General features: G+C 45.2%; 1 protein-coding gene across 1 annotated transcript in view; it reads left to right on the plus strand.

Annotated features, from left to right (window-relative positions):
* Positions 1–18631, plus strand: part of RPA1 (replication protein A1) — a 92163-nt gene that overhangs the window by 6113 nt on the left and 67419 nt on the right. Inside the window, exons 3-7 of the mRNA XM_077294480.1 lie at positions 2090–2168; positions 6684–6792; positions 9013–9101; positions 13198–13269; positions 16282–16405. Coding sequence (XP_077150595.1) covers positions 2090–2168; positions 6684–6792; positions 9013–9101; positions 13198–13269; positions 16282–16405 — 473 coding nt within the window. The remainder of the gene's footprint in view (positions 1–2089; positions 2169–6683; positions 6793–9012; positions 9102–13197; positions 13270–16281; positions 16406–18631) is intronic.

Genomic DNA, 18631 nt, shown 5'->3' on the forward strand with positions numbered 1-18631 from the left:
TATTTCTCGCAAGTCACACGCATGGTCCGTGTGTAATCCGTATTTTTCTCGCCCCCATAGACTTTCATTGGTGGATTTTTTGCGCAATACGCTGACAAACGCAGCATGCTGCGATTTTCTACGCCCGTCACATACCGTATATTACGGATGCGTAATATACGGCAGATAGGAGCTGCCCTATAGAGAATCATTGGGCCATGTTCAATACGTATTTTCTGGACGTATTTTCTGCGCTCATACGTCCGTAAAACTCGCTAGTGTGATGCCGGCCTGATAGTGTTGGTTGTAATGTTCTTCAGGTGCAGTAATGGGACAGGCACAGCTGGTCTGCTACATCTGTACTGTATGTAGAGAAGGTGTTGGTGGTGTCAGCTTGGTCCTCCCTCTGCCCTCTCATTTTATAAGACCTGATCATTCTCTTTATCTGTCTCCTGGCCTCTGCATTGATTTCCTCACTTTTTCTCCTCATCACCCATTCTCCATTACTCTGTGTTTTATCTCTTTTTGCTGTACAGCAGACGCGTGGAGATCACTGGGGCCGTGTGTCAGGACAGTGGAGCAACAGGATACAGTGTGGGCTGTATGAGGAGCAGGATGTGTGCTATGGACACGCTGTATCAGCGCGTTATGTCACCCTCATTCCATGCTCCATGTACTCCGGTACCAGTGAGCGCGTCTATCCTCACACAGATTGAGGAAAGCTCATTGGTTGATGAACGCTTCTATCAGTCAGAGCCAGGAGACACTCATTGAACATCGCCACAATGATGCTCCCAGGCTATGATGTGCCGTGACTGCAGACACCGCTCACTGTCAAAACCATGAAGGTCACGTGGCTGCAGTCAGTCTGCGTCATGTTTGTGATGTCGAAATTCAGAGCTCGGGACAAGGCTAGAATTAATGTGACCTCTAGAAGTGTGTAATCTCAGCCCCAACATCATGTGACCGACAGAGCGAGCGCTGCTCAGAGGATCATTAATAATATCCGTGCACAGCGAGCGGCCACTATAACTACGCATTGGCACTTTGACAGCTCGTGCGGCAGCACATCTGTTGTTTTATTGCTTATGCAGTGGTGTGCCACGATTTCAGTATGTTGAAATTAGAAAGATATTAATTTTTATTCAAATGAACCCTGATACTTCAGTTATGGCACTCCACTCCCCAGGACTTACGGCTGATAATATTTAAGTGGTACCGTGAACTTGTTTTCCCTTTTAATTGCTAGGATACCTCATAGCTTTAATGACCAGTTAGGGTCTGATCTTGAGGACATATTAGACAACTGTCGGCTAAAGGTACCGTCACACTCAGCGACGCTGCGGCGATATAGACAACGAGCCGACCTAAACTAGATCGCTGGAGCGTCGCTGTTTAGGTCACTGTAGAGACGTCAAACACAGCAACTCCAGAACGATGCAGGAGCGATCCAGTGACGTAACGGCGACTCACTTCTCGTTCTCGCTGGTTGTTAGTTCCATGTCAAACAGCCAGAATGTACCGACTGGCTAGAAGGAGACGCTGCGACGCCCCCTATGCTCGTTGCTGGCGTCGTTGCTTTTGATGTCAAACATGACGATACACGCCGACCTGGCGACGAAATAAAGTTCTGGACTTCTAGCTCCGACCAGCGATGGCACAGCGGGATCCAGATCGCTGTGCGTGTCAAACACAACGAGATCGCTATCCAGGACGCTGCAACGTCACGGATTGTTGTCGTTCTCTTTGCAAAGTTGCTGAGTGTGACGGTACCTTAAGCGATACTTAGTCGGAGCGCTCCTGTGTTCTGGGACATGTGGCAGCGGCTTATCTCCAGGAGAACAAAGTGATCAGCTGTCTGAAATCAGACATTCCCAATTGACTTTTCCACAATCAGTTGGCGGTCTCCCCCTTACACAGACTGTTGGCGAACCCATCGATATCCGTGAGAGTGAAGAGTCTGCAGTGCTGAAACCAGTTCCACTTTTGCTGACAAAATAATGGCATACGCTAGCAAAATGTCATCACTTTATTTAAAGGGAATGCCCCTTCAATGACTAAGAGTAACCAGTAATTGATCACCATCTGAAATGAAATCTTTTTGTTTTAGAATACACGTCCAATCAGCACTGCTAATGGTCCTCCGCGTTACCGACTCCTGATGAGCGATGGATTAAATACGCTTTCCTGTAAGTATTTTTAATTAGGTTTTTGTTTTTAAACCTACATAGTTGTCATTGCTTTTGGTAAGGTTCTATAAGTACCTACCGTATTTTTTGGACTATAAGACGCACCGGACCATAAGGTGCACCCCAAATTTGGGGTGAAAATTGCAGAAAAAAAGATTTTTTTTATAAGATGGGGCTCCGTCTTATTGTCCGAATTTACAGTATCTTACCTGAGGGCTGGCGGTGGCAGAGCAGGGTCACAGGAGGCATGGTGTCGGCAGAGGTGGGGTGATGCGGTACGGCGTGCACCTGAGCAGGGTCCCTTCCTGCTTAGTTGGGCGACGCCACAGCCTGGTGTCCATGGGAGGGTTGCAGCAGTGGTTACCGGCAGAGGTGCTGGGATGAGGAGGTGCTGGGATGAGGAGGTGCTGGGATGAGGAGGTGCTGGGATGAGGAGGTGCTGGGATGAGGAGGTGCTGGGATGAGGAGGTGCTGGGATGAGGAGGTGCTGGGATGAGGAGGTGCTGGGATGAGGAGGTGCTGGGATGAGGAGGTGCTGGGATGAGGAGGTGCTGGGATGAGGAGGTGCTGGGATGAGGAGGCGCAGTGAGAGGTATGGCGTCAGAGGGGTCCCTTTCCCCGGTGAGGTGATGTAGCAGCCCGGTAAGCAGCAGAGCCGGGTGAATACTGTTGTTAGCGGTGGTGGTGGCCATCTTCCCGAGGCCGCGGGTGTGCAGATGAAGCGCTCTGCTTCCCGGGGCTTCAGGAAAATGGCCGCGGGAGGCCGCGCGTGCGCAGATGGAGATCGCGGCGGCCATTTTCCTGAAGCCAAGAACTTCAGGAAAATGGCCGCCGCGATCCCCATCTGCGCACGCGCGGCATCCCGTGGCCATTTTCCTGAAGCCCCGGGAAGCAGAGCGCTCCATCTGCGCACGCGCGGCCTCCGGAAGATGGCCGCCACCACCGCTAACAACAGGATTCACCCCGCTCTGCTGCTTACCGGGCTGCTGCATCACCTCACCGGGGAAAGGGACCCCGCTCACTGCGCCTCCTCATCCCCGCACGTCTGCCGCCGCACCTCTGCCGCCACACCTCTGCCACCGTACCTCTGTCGCCACGGTAAGCCTGCATTGCGACTATTAGACGCACCCCCCATTTCCCCCCCTTTTTTTGGGGGGAAAAAGTGCGTCTTGTAGTCCGAAAAATACGGTATGTGTTTAGGTTTATTTGAATTGCGTCTACATGGGACAGAAAAATCTTCCTAGAATATGCATGTATAATCTTCAAATATCAACAAAAAGTGATACTGCAGCTTTAAAAACCTACACCATTGGTCATTCTTCAGAGTTTGTAAGTGAGAAATGTTAAACGTGTTGTCCAGCCTCAAAGGACAGGTTTGGAAACACTCCAGAAGTATAGCTGGGCGGTCACAGGACTGCATGTATGCGATGTGCACAAATGTGGTGACGTGCCCCCTGGTCTTACCCGGCTTCTCTCACTTCTCTTGTATGGAGAGGAGCAGGGTGAGACTAGTTATCACAGTACTGCAATTATGTGGAAAATACACGGGAATTGAGAGTGTGTTCATCGCTCACTGTCGCGATTCGGCTGTCACATAAAGGACGTGGAGACTACTCTTCTGAGACCAGACAACACTTTTAAAATGTCATATACGTGCCTGGAACTTAACACGGCTGTGAATTTTGCACACCGTTTTTCTTGTGTGGATGCAGAGCTGTGGAGTTAAAATAGGCAGAAATATTCCGACTTATGCTTTAACCCCCTTGATGACCAGAGCTTTTTCGGTTTTGCTTTTTCGGTTTTCGTTCCCCTTCATTCCAGAGCCATAACTTTTTATTTTTCCGTCAATATGGCCATGTGGGGGGCTTATTTTTTGTGGGACGAGTTGTACTTTTGAACGATACCATTGGTTTTACCTTATCATTTAACAGAAAATGGGAAAAAAATTCTAAGTGCATTGAAATTGCAAAAAAAAATGCAATCCCACACTTGTTTTTTGTTTGGCTTTTTTGTCAGGTTCACTAAATGCTAAAACTGACCTGCTATTATGATTCTCCAGGTCATTACAAGTTCATAGACACCAAACATGTCAAGGTTCTTTTTCATCTAAGTGGTGAAAAAAATGCCAAATTTTGCTATAAAAAAAAAAAATTGTGCCACCGTTTTTCGTGATATCGGGTTGAGTGAGGGCTTAATTTTTGCGTGCCGAGCTGACGTTTTGAACGATACCATTTTTGTGCAGATACGAAATTTTGATCGCTTGTTATTTCATTTTAATGCAATATCGTGGTGATTAAAAAAATGTAATTCTGGCGTTTTTGATTTTTTTCTCGCTATGTCATTTAGCGATCAGTTTATTTTTTTTGTATTGATCGGGCGATTCTGAACCTGGCGATACCAAATATGTGTATGTTTGATTTTATTTTTAACGTTTTATTTTGAATGGGGCGAAAGGGAGGTGATTTAAACTATAATTTTTTTTTTTTTCATATTTGTAATCACCTTTTTTTTTCTTTTTTACTTTTGCCATTCTTCAATAGTCTCCATGGGAGACTAGAAGCTGCCACAACTCGATCATCTCTGCTACATATAGGCGGTGCTCAGATCACCTCTATGTAGCAGAACTACTGCATTGCTATGAGCGCCGACCCCAGGGTGGTGCTCACAGCAATCCGGTATCAACAACCATAGAGGTCTCAAGGAGACCTCTGGTTGTCATGCCGACGCACCACTGACCCCCGATCACGTGACGGAGGTCAGTGGTACACGTATCTCTGACCCGATGGCCGGAGGCGCTAGTTAAATGCCGCTGTCAGAGTTTGACAGCGGCATTTAACTAGTTAATAGGTGCGGGCGGTTCGCGATTCTGCCCGCGCCTACTGCGGGCACATGTCAGCTGTTGAAAACAGCTGACATGTTGCGGCTTTGATGTGGGCTCACCGCTGGAGCCCACCTCAAAACGGGGCTTCTGACGTCGGACGTACTATCCCGTCCGATGTCAGAAAGGGGTTAAAGCACCACTGCAGCATTTTTTTATAGCAGTTGTGGAGTGATGCTACTAATGTACGTTTCCTACCACATCGCTCATACCAGCCACCGTCTTCATCTTTTGTCTGCTCCCATCGGTCTCCAACAGTTTGTGATCTGCCAGTTGACTCCAGGGTTTTCTGGAGCGAGTCGGAGGACACTTTACAGGGTATGAGAGCTTTGTTCTGGCGCTCATAGACTTGAATTGAGAGCTTGTGAACGTTACCTCTGTCTCCCAGTCTGACAGAAGTTGTGGTGCTGGGAAGAGCTGAAGATGGCTGGTGGTGAGTATAATATTAGGTGCAGGGAGAGTCAGCCCATTTTGGAGGATTCAGAGTTGGAGTCATGGAAATTGAGGAGTTTGAGTCGGAGGTTTGGCTTACCCGACTCCACAGCCCGGGAAAATAGAGGATGCAGAGTTAGAACGCTGCTCTACCAACTTCACAGCCCCATGTGGACCTGACCCTAGTGGTATTATGAAGATATGGGAGCAATTCATCAAGACTAATATATGTACTAAATTTGTTAAACTTGTTGACCAGGCGAAAAACAATGCTGCCTGCCATATTGACCTGCCGTTATCCCCATGGGTCCAGTACCAGGGCTGTGAAGTCGGTAAGCCAAACCTCAGACTCATTTTCCCTAACTCCCGACTGACTGCACAGCCCTGATCACTACTGAGCATGTGCATAAAGTGCAGCACAGATTCATCTCAGCTAAAAGCCCAGATCCTTAAATCAGGAACAGAACAGACATTTATAGGAGATTTCATAACTTTCCCAAATTCTTGTGAAAACATTACAGCACATCCTGCATTGTTCTGTACCCAATTTATTATTTATTTTAGCAGTCGACGTTGGTCCATTTTATACAAACTCCAACTCCACCAAAATTGACCCAGGCTCCAGCTCCACAGCTCTGTCCAGTGCAGTCCACTCCTTGATCTGCAGTGATACTGAAGTGCCGAGGCCTGTGATTGGCTGACACAGTGATTTACACAGCGCAGTGCCATAGAAACATTTGATGCAATACTGTTCAAGCCGCCTGACCGCTGCAGCTAATATCAGGCCGAAGGGGTGACAGCATTGTAGTTTGGCAGATTTTATTTTCACAGAATCCAACTCCTTTGTGAACATTTGTTTTTAGCGCAGAAACCTTTTGAGAGGCTCAGAACTCTTCAGGAATGTAGTGCACTTTCCATCTACCCATGTATCGGTCAGAAATTTCTGGCTGCTGTGATCTAGAGTAGGTTCTATGTTCTCTATTCATTCCTATTAGACAAAATGCACAGTTTTTCCCTTCTATATTTTTTGTGCAGTTTTGTCTACTAGTACAGACCTGTGGCTGTAAATGCCACCTGGCCTGTAAATTCAGCCTGGCCAACCTGATGCACACAGTTTTGTCTTAGAGTGCTTTTTTTTTCTCTATACATAAATATTCTACAAATATGCACCAGTTATCACAGTTTGTACATTTTTCATGTTTTAGCTTTTATGTTGGCAACGCAGCTGAACTCTCTTGTGGACGACAACCTCCTTGCAGCTAACTGCATCTGTCAGGTCTCCCGGTATATTGTGAACAACTTGAAAGATGGAAGGTATTTAGCCCCTTGTTACTGCATTGTCTTTATCAATCAGCACATCACTTAGCTTTACCCTGCCTTTTTGAAGCTATTTTCAATTGTTCAGTTTGCGCACGTATATTTGCAGAAATTCATTGATTTTTGCTGGTTATTAATATTAAATGTGTTGCTCGATATAGTATATGCCATGGGATTACGTTATTCTTGGGGTTTTTAAACTGCCTCATGTGGAGGTAGCCTATAGAATGAATATATGAAGCCTAATCTATATTTGTACTGGTGCATACTTGTGCGTCTACCATAGTTTTCATACTATAAGATGCACTTTTTTCCTCCAAAACTGTGAAGGAAAATGGAGGGTACGTCTTATAGTCCGGATATATGTGGCGGGGAGGTGGGGGAGCGTCAGCGGATCACAGGAGCTAGGAAATATCGGCTGTGGCCAAGTACTGTGCCCACTGCTAAAGAGAAATGAATATTCACTGCATTCCACACCCATGGAAGTGGATGGCAATGAATATTCATTTCTGTTTAATAGTGGACACTGGTAGCCTCAGCAGCCGGCTTCCTGCAGCTGCCGGGCATTCGCATGTGTTCGCTACTTAAGGCAATGAATATTCACTGCTCTCCACTCCATCTGCGTGGAATACAGTGAATATTCATTCCCTTTAGCAGCAGGCACATGAGAACGCCCAGCGGCTGCGGCTAACACTGTGGTCGCTACTAAAGAGCAATGAATACTCGCTGCTGTCCACGCACATAATCCCCTCGTGGATAGCAGTGAGTATTCTGGCTCCTGTCCTCGGATTGTAAGCAGCGCTTGACTTCCCTGCCATTCGCTTCTTTCAAGCATAAAGCAGCTGGTGGCATCGGAACAAGACACTGCAAAGGAGTATAATGTGTTTTTTTTGTGTATGTGTGTAGTTTTTTGATGGGGACCAGACATACCAGGATAGGATGGGGATGGAAGCCCTGCATACCAGGATAGAGATAAAGGGGGCCTTGTCTATCAGGCTAGAGATAAGCGTGACATGCCTACCGGGCTAGGGATGAGGGGGCCATGCATACAAGGATGGGAATGAGGGGGGAGGGCATGCCTGCTGCCAGGATAGGGATGAGGGGGCCATGCCTGCTGCCAGGATAGGGATGAGGGGGCCATGCATGCTGCCAGGATAGGGATGAGAGGGACATGCATGCTGCCAGGATAGGGAAGAGGGGGCCATGCAGGCTGCCACGATAGGGATGAGTGGGCCATGCACGCTGCCTGGAAAGGGATGAGGGGGGCCATGCATGTTGCCAGGATAGGGATGAGGGGGGCCATGCATGCTGCCAGGATAGGGATGAGGGGGGCCATGCATGCTGCCAGCATAAGGATGAGGGGGGCCATGCATGCTGCCAGGATAGGGATGAGGGGGGCCATGTATGCTGCCAGGATAGGGATGAGGGGGCCATGCATGCTGCCAGCATAAGGATGAGGGGGGCCATGCATGCTGCCAGGATAGGGATGAGGGGGGCCATGCATGCTGCTAAGAGAAGGATAAGGGGCCACACATGCTGCCAGGATAGGGATGAGGGGGGCCATGCACGCTGCCAGGAAAGGGATGAGGGGGGCCATGCATGTTGCCAGGATAGGGATGAGGGGGGCCATGCATGCTGCCAGGATAGGGATGAGGGGGCCATGCATGTTGCCAGGATAGGGATGAGGGGGGCCATGCATGCTGCCAGGATAGGGATGAGGGGGCCATGCATGCTGCCAGCATAAGGATGAGGGGGGCCATGCATGCTGCCAGGATAGGGATGAGGGGGCCATGCATGCTGCCAGGATAGGGATGAGGGGACCATGCATGCCAGGATGAGAGGGGCCATGCACGCCAGGATGGGGATGAAGGGGGCCATGCACGCCAGGATGGGGGATATTCGTACAAAATTAACCACAGTTTTTGCTTCAATTTTTTATTTTTTTTTTATTTCCTTCTCTAAAATCTAGGTTCGCAAACCAATAAACCAAGGGCATTGAAATTTTGTAAATCCATACCTCCTTGATTTGGTCCAAATTTTTCTTTCTCAAGTTATGTAATGTGTTTATTAGGATGATAGATCAGGGGTGTGTGATTTATGTTATTACAAAGGAACTAAAGCTTAAAGACTATGGTAATAAAATGACCTAATGGGAGTAACATTTGGCAATTTTATCAATGCTTAATATTTTTTCCCTTCCATTTTCTGTTTATATAGGCGGGTGATTATAATAATGGAAATGGATGTGCTGAAGCCAGCGGATTCTGTCTATGGAAAGATTGGAAATCCTCAACCTTACAATGATGGTAATGATTTTAGTACCTAGCTTCTCAATATGGTGCCTGCACATGTTCATATAGGTATTCTGGAGCAGTTAAAATAAACTAGTTTTAACAGTTGAAGCTTGGACCATTTTCCTAGGCAAGCAGGATTATGTTAATCGTTTTCTCAAATTATTCAAGTATTTTTCTCCTTTTTATGTTATGTAGGGCCCTAATTTGTTGTCTTTGTTTTTTTTTTCACACATTGTGTCCCCCATAAGATCCTAGAAGACATTTTGTGGCCATTCAATATTTAAATACATTTTTATTATTGCTAATTATCCCTGTAACTGGGGCTGGCATATTCTACCTAATTCTGTGCTGTGTATACAGAGATGGTAGTAAGCCTCCTCTGCCTTTTCTGTACAGAGTCCAGCTGCCTCTGAGGGCCATCAGCGTTGCCTCCATGCAGCTGCTGGCTGCAATTACCGTATATACTCGAGTATAAGCCGACCCGAGTATAAGCCGACCCCCCTAATTTTGCCACAAAAAACTGGGAAAACTTATTGACTCGAGTATAAACCTAGGGTGGAAAATGCAGCAGCTACCGGTGAATTTCAAAAATAAAAATAGATGCTCCATACCATTGATTATTGCCCCATAGATGCTCCATATAAAGCTGTGCCATATATAATGCTCCATACCATTGATTATTGCCCCATATATTATCCATATATAGCTGTGCCATATAGAATGCTCTGCACCGTTCATTATGGCCCTATAGATGCTCCATATAAAGCTGTGCCATATATGCTCTGCACCGTTCAGTTTGGCCCCATAGATGCTCATTATAAAGCTGTGCCCTATATGCTCTGCACCGTTCAGTTTGGCCCCATAGATGCTCCTTATATAGCTGTGCCCTATATGCTCTGCACCGTTCAGTTTGGCCCCATAGATGCTCATTATAAAGCTGCCCCATATGGAATGCTCTGCAGCGTTCAGTTTAGCCCCATAGATGCTCCACATAAATCTGTGCCATATATAACACTGCTGCTGCAATAAAAAAAACAAAACACATACTCACCTTTCTTGCTTGCTGCTCCCCAGCGTCCCGTCCCGGCGTCTCTCCGCACTGACTGATCAGGCAGAGGGCGGCGCGCACACTATATGCGTCATCGCGCCCTCTGACCTGAACAGTCAGAGCGGAGAGACGCCGGGAAGATGGAGCGGCGCCCGGCGTGTGGATCGTGGACAGGTAAATATGCGATACTTACCTGCTCCCGGCGTCCCGCTCCTTCCCCCGGACAGCTGGTCTCCGGGTGCCGCAGCCTCTTCCTCTATCAGCGGTCACCGGCACCGCTGATTAGAGAAATGAATATGCGGCTCCACCCCTATGGGAGTGGAGTCCATATTCATAAGTTTAATGAGCGGTCCCACGTGACCGCTGTACAGGGGAAGAGCTGCGGCACCCGAAGACAGTGTGACGGGCAGGGGGAGCGTCAGCATCGCCGGGACTAGGTAAGTATGCCTCAGCGCCCTCTCCCCCTCACCCGCCGACCCTTCCACAGACCGTGACTCGAGTATAAGCCGAGAGGGGCACTTTCAGCCCAAAAATTTGGGCTGAAAATCTCGGCTTATACTCGAGTATATACGGTATGTTCCAAAATGTCATTGAAATATCATATTCGGACCAACTTGAGGTTTTTAAGATATTAGTTGTTCTGCAGATAGATAAGGCTTCTTTCACACAATGCATATCTGTTGCCTTTTTCTGACAACAAAAATGAAAAAGGGAGTCTCTCTTTGCTTTGTCTGGGTTAATCCACTCCATATTTTAGTTAAATACTATAAAGGTATGTGCACGGGACCTCTTTCTTTTAGACATGTGCTTTAGGACACACTGCTGTCTTTTTTTTATTTTTTCTTCGTTCTTTTTTTGCCTCTGGCTTTTTAAAGGGAATCTGTCACCCCAAAAATGGCCTGTAAACTAAGGCCTCTGGCATCAGGGGCTTACTTACAGCATTCTGTAATGCTGTAGATAAGCCCACGATGTATCCTGAAAGATAAGAAAAACGGGTTATATTATGCTCACCCAGGGGCGGTCCTGCTGCGGTCCCGTCCGATGGGCGTCGCGGTCTGTGTCCGGCGCCTCCCATCTTCATATGATGTCGTCCTTCATGTCGCGGCTCCGGCGCAGGCGTACTTTATCTACCCTGTTGATTGCAGAGTAAAATACTGCAGGTGCCGGGAAAGGTCAGAGAGGCCCTGCGCACTGCAGTACTTTGCTCTGCCCTCAACAGATCGAAGCCGCGGCAGGAAGCTAAGAAGAGGACGTCATTGTATGACGATGGGAGGCACCAGACCCGTACCGCGATGCCGATCGGACCCGAACACAACCGGGACCACCCCTGGGTGAGTATAATCTAACTTGTTTTTCTCATCTTTCAGGATACATCGGGGGCTTATCTACAGCATTACAGAATGCTGTAGATAAGCTCCTGATGCCGGCGGCCTCAGTTTATAGGGCAAAATTTAGGTGACTGATTCCCTTTAACTTTTTTGCATCCTCCTTTGTACACTGATACATAAAAAGCTAAATGGTGCAAAATCTTAAACACAATAGGAAAAAAGATAACGTTTGCCCATGTGTGAAGTTAGTAAAGAACTGTCTATCCCCAACCACCACCCCAAAGTGTCTATATTCTTTTAAGGTCCAACTTTATGTCCAGAACATAGTTTTTAAGCTCAAAGTAAAAAAAAAAAAACACAAAAAAACCCACCAGACTGGCAGTTGCCGTTCAATCCGACTCAGAGCTGTCACAAGCTGCTCCTACTGGCGTTTCAGCTCGTCCAAGTCAGTAGAGCAGCTATTCTTCTGGCCTGTTTTGTTGACTTGGGCGTGAAAGCTGAAGTCATGCTGATTGACGACCAGCTCCCCGCAGTTATGCAGCGGGGAGCTAGCTGTCAGTCATCGTGACATCAGCAGTCCCGTCCTGTCAGCTGAGTGGAGAATAAGCAGCTGCTCTCTGTGTCAGCAGAGGTTGGCGCTGGGCAAACAGCCAGGTGGGTAGCAAATACCTACCTGTTAGTTCTTCGGCCCATACTTGAAAAAATGTAATGGTCCTGGATAATCCCTTTACAGTCCAGACACTGTATTTCAGATATTGGGCTAGCAGGATTATTAAGCTATTGAATTGTATATAATACAACTGTACTGTTACTTTTTCCTTCCTTAATAATCATTATGACATTATTATGTATCATTTTATTAGGACTATTATCATTATTTCGCTTCCTGCCTCTGAGCCGCTAATAATTCAAGATATTTACCACCTGTGCAGAAAAATACTTACGACCAATAACCTGATTTACAAGTCTGATGGAATAGTCGCTCTGTCAGTATTCATCCTCCTGTTCATTGCACTATGACGGATGTGATTATGTATTGATTCTGAACCCCACGATAATTAATCTGTGAATTGTCCTGTCTGCGTATTACTATTGTTGTTGTTCACAGCCATCTGCCTGCATGAGAAGTGTATCTTGTGTTGATTTTGGATATGGACTGTGACGTTGTTGACGTGGTTGATGTATTGTAATCTGAGGACTCTACCTTCCGCTCACCTCTGTATTAGTAGCACTTCCTTGCATACATCATTAGACTATAATTTTTAGTATTAGTCATGTTTCCCAGCAGCGTGGATATTTAGCAGATTACGTACACATTACTTCTTGCTTGTGTTGGTGCTGAGTGATACTGATTTCTGTTTCTAATATATAGACCTCAAAATACAGCATAAAACGCTATGAAAAGTTGCAAAATTCTTGGTACTTTCAGCAAACTATGCTAAAAATGGAGGTAGCTCAGGCGTGGGCGGCGATGCCCGCTCGTGTAGTTTACGAGGAGCTGTGGCGAGGCACACACCACTTTTGAGATGCTCTTAAGTGGCAATGAGGGACACACTGTCTTGGCAACTCAGTTTTAACCCTTATTTAGCTGTTAAATATGGTTTTTAGGTACTTTTATCTTTTTGATTTACACATGGTGGTAAATAAAAAGCAGGAATTTAAAGGGAATGTCTTCAGACAAGACTAACATCCCATTATTTTAAAATTCTTTTTCTTAAATGTTGTTTTTCAGGTCAAGGAGCTCCCCAAGCTGCAGCGCCTGCTCCAGCTCCACCACCACCGAGCAAGCCTGCACAAAACTCTGGTAAGGCATGGACATGAGCTGCTTGTCTGTATCGTTACTTTAGGTTTTCATAACTTTTGTGATTGACAAAAGATATTATTTATTTAGGTTCAGATCTGTTATTTTTACAACACATAAAAGGTGCCCAAATACATGTTGCTAATGATGGAACCAGACGGTGCGGCTTAATGCATTTGCAAAACTTATCCACCTACTGTGGCAATTGACTGTACCCTTTTGCCCCATTTAGTTGGGCTACGTGGTGTCGTGCAACAATAATATTGCCGTATTGCATTGCAATATTGCATTTAATAATTTCTTATGTTGCATTATGATCTGCGACTACCATAACTGGGACAATCTGAATTGTTTCCAATTTTTTTTTTTTTGTGGTTGGTCACTTGCATCTCTCTTGACATAGACTTTAATGCAAGTTACATGCAACTGTGACGTATCTGCAACTTGACTATTCATTTTGCACCAAAGTCATAGAAATAATCAGAAAGCAAGTTGCGAACAAGTTGCACGGATGTTTTTGGTCGGGTGACTTGTCTAGATATTGCTGTTGCCTGACACATGTCACCGTGTAGCTTCCCGGCTTACATTTGTAGCAGGGCTTTTCTCCCAGATTTCCTGGAGGAGGTTGTGTTGTAGAGTAACAAGTCAGGTTTCCTATTCAGGGGTCTGGAAAAGCAGGATGACCATCCTGTTAGAGCTCTGTGGCCATACTGCTTGTCGTTTAGCCTGACCAAAAATTTGTATTAAAGTGGTTTTCTGGTTTCAGAAAATCCATGTCCCGGGCGTTTTTTTTATTTAAAAAAAAAAAAACGAAAGTTGCTTTACACGCCCTCCCTGGATCCAGAGCTGAGTCTCTGCGACTGCTCCCGGTGTATGTTATTGTCTGCAGCGCTTTCGTCACATTGACAGCCGCTGACCATAACAGACACCAGGAGCAGTGATGGAAACGGAGTGCTTTACTTTGGTAGGGTGCATAAAGCTTTTTTTTTTTCCCTCATAAAACAAACTACAGCTGGGGATGGCACGGTTTTCTGAAAACAGAAAATAATTTTAAAACAAAGAATTTGCCTATTTTAAAGCTTAATTACATTTACAGTGATTGTCCACCTCTTAAGGCTATGTGCACACGTAGGTTCGGGTCCCTGCGGGTTCTCCCGCAGCGGATTTGATAAATCTGCAGGGCAAAACCGCTGCGGTTATCCCTGCAGATTTATCACGTTTTGTATTGTGGTTTCCACTGCGGGCTTTGGTTTAAACTATTGATGCTGCATATGCAGCATCAATAGTAATGTTAAAAATAAAAAAAATGGTTTATACTCACCCCCTCTGACGTCCCGATCTCCTTCGTTTCGGTCCGTTTCCAAAGATGCTGTGCGAGAAGGACCTTCGTGACGTCACGGTCATGTGACCGCGGCGTCATCACGGTCATGTGACTGCGACGTCACCGCAGGCCCTGCTCGCACAGCAAACCTGAGACCGGACTGCCGCGTGCAGCGCTGAGAGGTGAGTATAGCATTATTTTTTATTTTTATTCTTTTTTTTTATCACAAATATGGTTACCAGGGCCTGGAGGAGAGTTTCCTCTCCTCCACCCCGGGTAGCAACCGCACATTATCCGCTTACTTCCCGCATCGTGGGCACAGCCCCATGTGGGAAGTAAGCGGATCAATGCATTTCTATGTGTGCAGAATCGCTGCGATTCTGCACAAAGAAGTGACATGCTGCGGGTTGTAAACCGCTGCGTTTCTGCACGGTTTTTCCCGCAGCATGTGCACAGCGGTTTGCGGTTTCCATAGGGTTTACATGTAAATGTAACCGCTATGGAAACTGCTGCGGACCCAGAGCATCAAAATCGCCGCGGATCCGCGGTAAAACCCGCAAAGTGTGAACATGGCCTAAGATTGAAAATTTGGTTCTATGGCAGTGCTAAAATAAAAAAAATAAAAAAGCAAACAATTTTTGCCCCCTTTCTCCTCTACTCTCGAAATGTTGCCTGCATACTCCTGTCATCCTAGATTCCTCATCTGGCGGTGGGCATCAGATGATCGTGGCTGCCGGTTTGGTTGCAGCTAAGGTATTCATTAGTGGCGGGCATAAAGCACCTCGGGATAATGAGTAGATGTGGCCGCATCAGTTCACGCTCAGAAAACTGAACATGTGAACAGCAATTTACTTTCCTATATACCGTAACTGCGTTTGTTCATTATTTTTAGTGTCCATTGCTTTCTCAGGTGGGTTACATAGAGTACTCGCTTGAAGAAGAAAAAATTGTGCGCACATCCCCCTACATGGTCATCATGTGACTAGACACAGTAATATATATATGCTCTGGGAAGTCTTTGAATAAAAAAATCTTTCCAATGTTACTGGAAAAGGTTTTTTTTTTTTAACCCCAATTTATTAAATGTATTATAAATTCTGTTCACACCTTTCCTACATGACCGAGGACTAGTACCGTGGCATAGCCCATGACTCATTGTAGTGTATCTTACTTACTTATGGGTAGTTACCTATTGATCTCGGTGAGGATTCCTGTTCTTGTATGCCACATTGTTATAGATTGAATGGCAGTCTCCTCGACTACTCGATACTGGGACAAGCTGCTGCGTAAAACTTCTGATTTTAATTGGAACTGCTACAAAAGTACATATAAGGGTGGTTTGGCGTCCTGATTGTACAATTAGGGCATGGTATGTTGTATTTCGGTATGTTGAATAATACCCGCATTGCGGACCGTCATGAAGTCTGGGATCTAATATTTCATCTGACCAGACCCCTTAAAGCCTCTTGAATTTATCTGCAATATTCCTCCTGTGCTTTGTGGTTTATATTGCCATTTTTTTACTTTAGTATATCGGGTAAGCTTAAGAGCTTATGTGGTTGTAGACCCAGGCATTGAAATCTGCACTCAGTCATACCTTTCATGTGTCTAATCATTGTGCATCCTTAAGTGTGTTTTATTTAGTTGGTCGTCATCCTTAATAAATTACTATGGATTTTCTGTCTTGAAAACAGCTCCACCTTTTTCTATGAACAGAGGTCTGCCTAAACCATTCGGAGGAGGGGGTGCGCCGAATACACCTGGTGGCACTCAGTCTAAAGTGGTGCCAATTGCCAGTCTGAACCCATACCAATCGAAGTAAGTGGGCACACTTTTCAATTGAACGTTTAATGCTTATAGCACAGCAAATAACGCTGCCTAAGTACAATGGGCCAAGCTTTAGCAAACAGATGTTTTTTAATGAGATCTGCAACATGAAAGCAAACATTTTGGTGCCACCATTAATAAAACCTTGTGTATGGCCATCTTTAATTCATACCACAATGCGCACCTGCAGTATGGGTCCATGTAACAGGAGTCCCAAGGTGTCCGTGATTTGTTCCCGGTAGACAACATACAACCTCTGAAGCAATGCAGTGTGATACTATAATGTACCAGAACTATAGAAAAAAGATGTGGACCACGTATCCAAATATTTTTACAATTTTTACATTTACAAAGGATAAGCAAAATTTTATAAACTGAATACAAGGGTCCTAGTTAACAATTTGATCAGAATATATAAGCACACAGACACGTCAAGAGAAACCCGCTTGGGGACTCACTAAAAAAAGTTATCTTTTTTTTTTGCAATCTACTGCTAAATTTAAAATATTTTGCGCTAATGTGTGGATTAGTGATAAAAAGAGGGAGGGGGAGAGACTATCCAATGTCCCATAAATGTTGAAAAAATAGCTATACCGCATATCCAAATACTATACTTTGATCTACTGTGGCTGAGCAAAATTTCAAAACTGAACTCAGTCTTATCGTAAGTCATGTGCCAAGGCTCTATAAGGGTATGTGCACACGATCAGTAAACGCTGCGGGTTGGATGCTGTGTGCTTCTGCAGCGTCCAGCCCGCAGTGTCCAGATGGTACAGCATAGTGGATGGGATTTCAAGAAATCCCATGCCCACTATCCGTCCAGAGACGCCCGCAGCTCACCCGCGGAGACAGGACATGCGAGGATCTCTCCAGACCGCAGCATGTCTATTTATCTTGCGGAGACGCGAACCTCCGCAAGATAAATTTCACCCGTACAATGTATTTAACGCAGTGAACACATGCGGATTCACCTGCGTTCAATAGACTGTAGCACTTGGACGCAGTTAACGTGCGCTGCATCCAAGGCCCTGCCAATTCCTGATTATCTGCACATACCCTAAAGGGTCGATATTGACTTTTAGGATTGCTTGATCTGAAATCCACAGCATGTCCATTTATTCTGTAGTTGTCTGCTTTCATGTGTTTTGCAAATACATGGTCTAAACTGCAGTGGAAATAGTCTCCTCCAAAATCATGCCTTGGTCACAGGGCAGAATGCGCACTGCGCCGTCCAGGCCACATCCCAATAGAAGTAAACCTACATAGAAAAGAAATACCAATAATACTAGTAAGTAGAAAGACAGGATACTAGAAACACAGATAAATCCAAAAAGAAAATAAGTATCCAATAAACTTTATTAAATAATAATATAAACAGAACATGATAGTACAACACAATTAAAAAGCATGTATAACATGCCGAAACACACAATAAAACCAAGTGATGGAAAAATATATATGGGGGACAGGTGTGCCAACCGGCCAGCAATAGTGATTAATTGAAAGATATATATTTGGTGGTAAGAACAATTACAGAAAATATAGACGATATCGCTAAAAGATGTCAATTAAATTGAATGGATATAAATTCATATATGATCAGTAGATAAATATATATATATATATATATATATATATATATATATATATATATATATATATATATATATACATACATACATACATACATACATACATACATACATACATACACACACACACACACACACACACACACACACACACACACACACACACACACACACACACACACAGTGCCTACAAGTAGTATTCAACCCCCTGCAGATTTAGCAGGTTTACACATTTGGAATTAACTTGGCATTGTGACATTTGGCCTGTAGATCAGCCTGGAAGTGTGAAATGCACTGCAGCAAAAAAGAATGTTATTTCTTTGGTTTTTTTTTAAATTGGGAAAAGTTTTTTCAGAGGGTCATTTATTATTCAACCCCTCAACCCACCAGAATTCTGTTTGGTTCCCCTAAAGTATTAAGAAGTAGTTCAGGCATAAAGAACAATGAGCTTCACATGTTTGGATTAATTATCTCTTTTTCCAGCCTTTTCTGACTATTTAAGACCCTCCCCAAACTTGTGAACAGCACTCATACATGGTCAACATGGGAAAGACAAAGGAGCATTCCAAGGCCATCAGAGACAAGATCGTGGAGGGTCACAAGGCTGGCAAGGGGTACAAAACCC

Source organism: Ranitomeya variabilis, chromosome 3 (assembly GCF_051348905.1).
Source record: "Ranitomeya variabilis isolate aRanVar5 chromosome 3, aRanVar5.hap1, whole genome shotgun sequence".
In the NCBI taxonomy this organism is placed as follows: Eukaryota; Metazoa; Chordata; class Amphibia; order Anura; family Dendrobatidae; genus Ranitomeya; species Ranitomeya variabilis.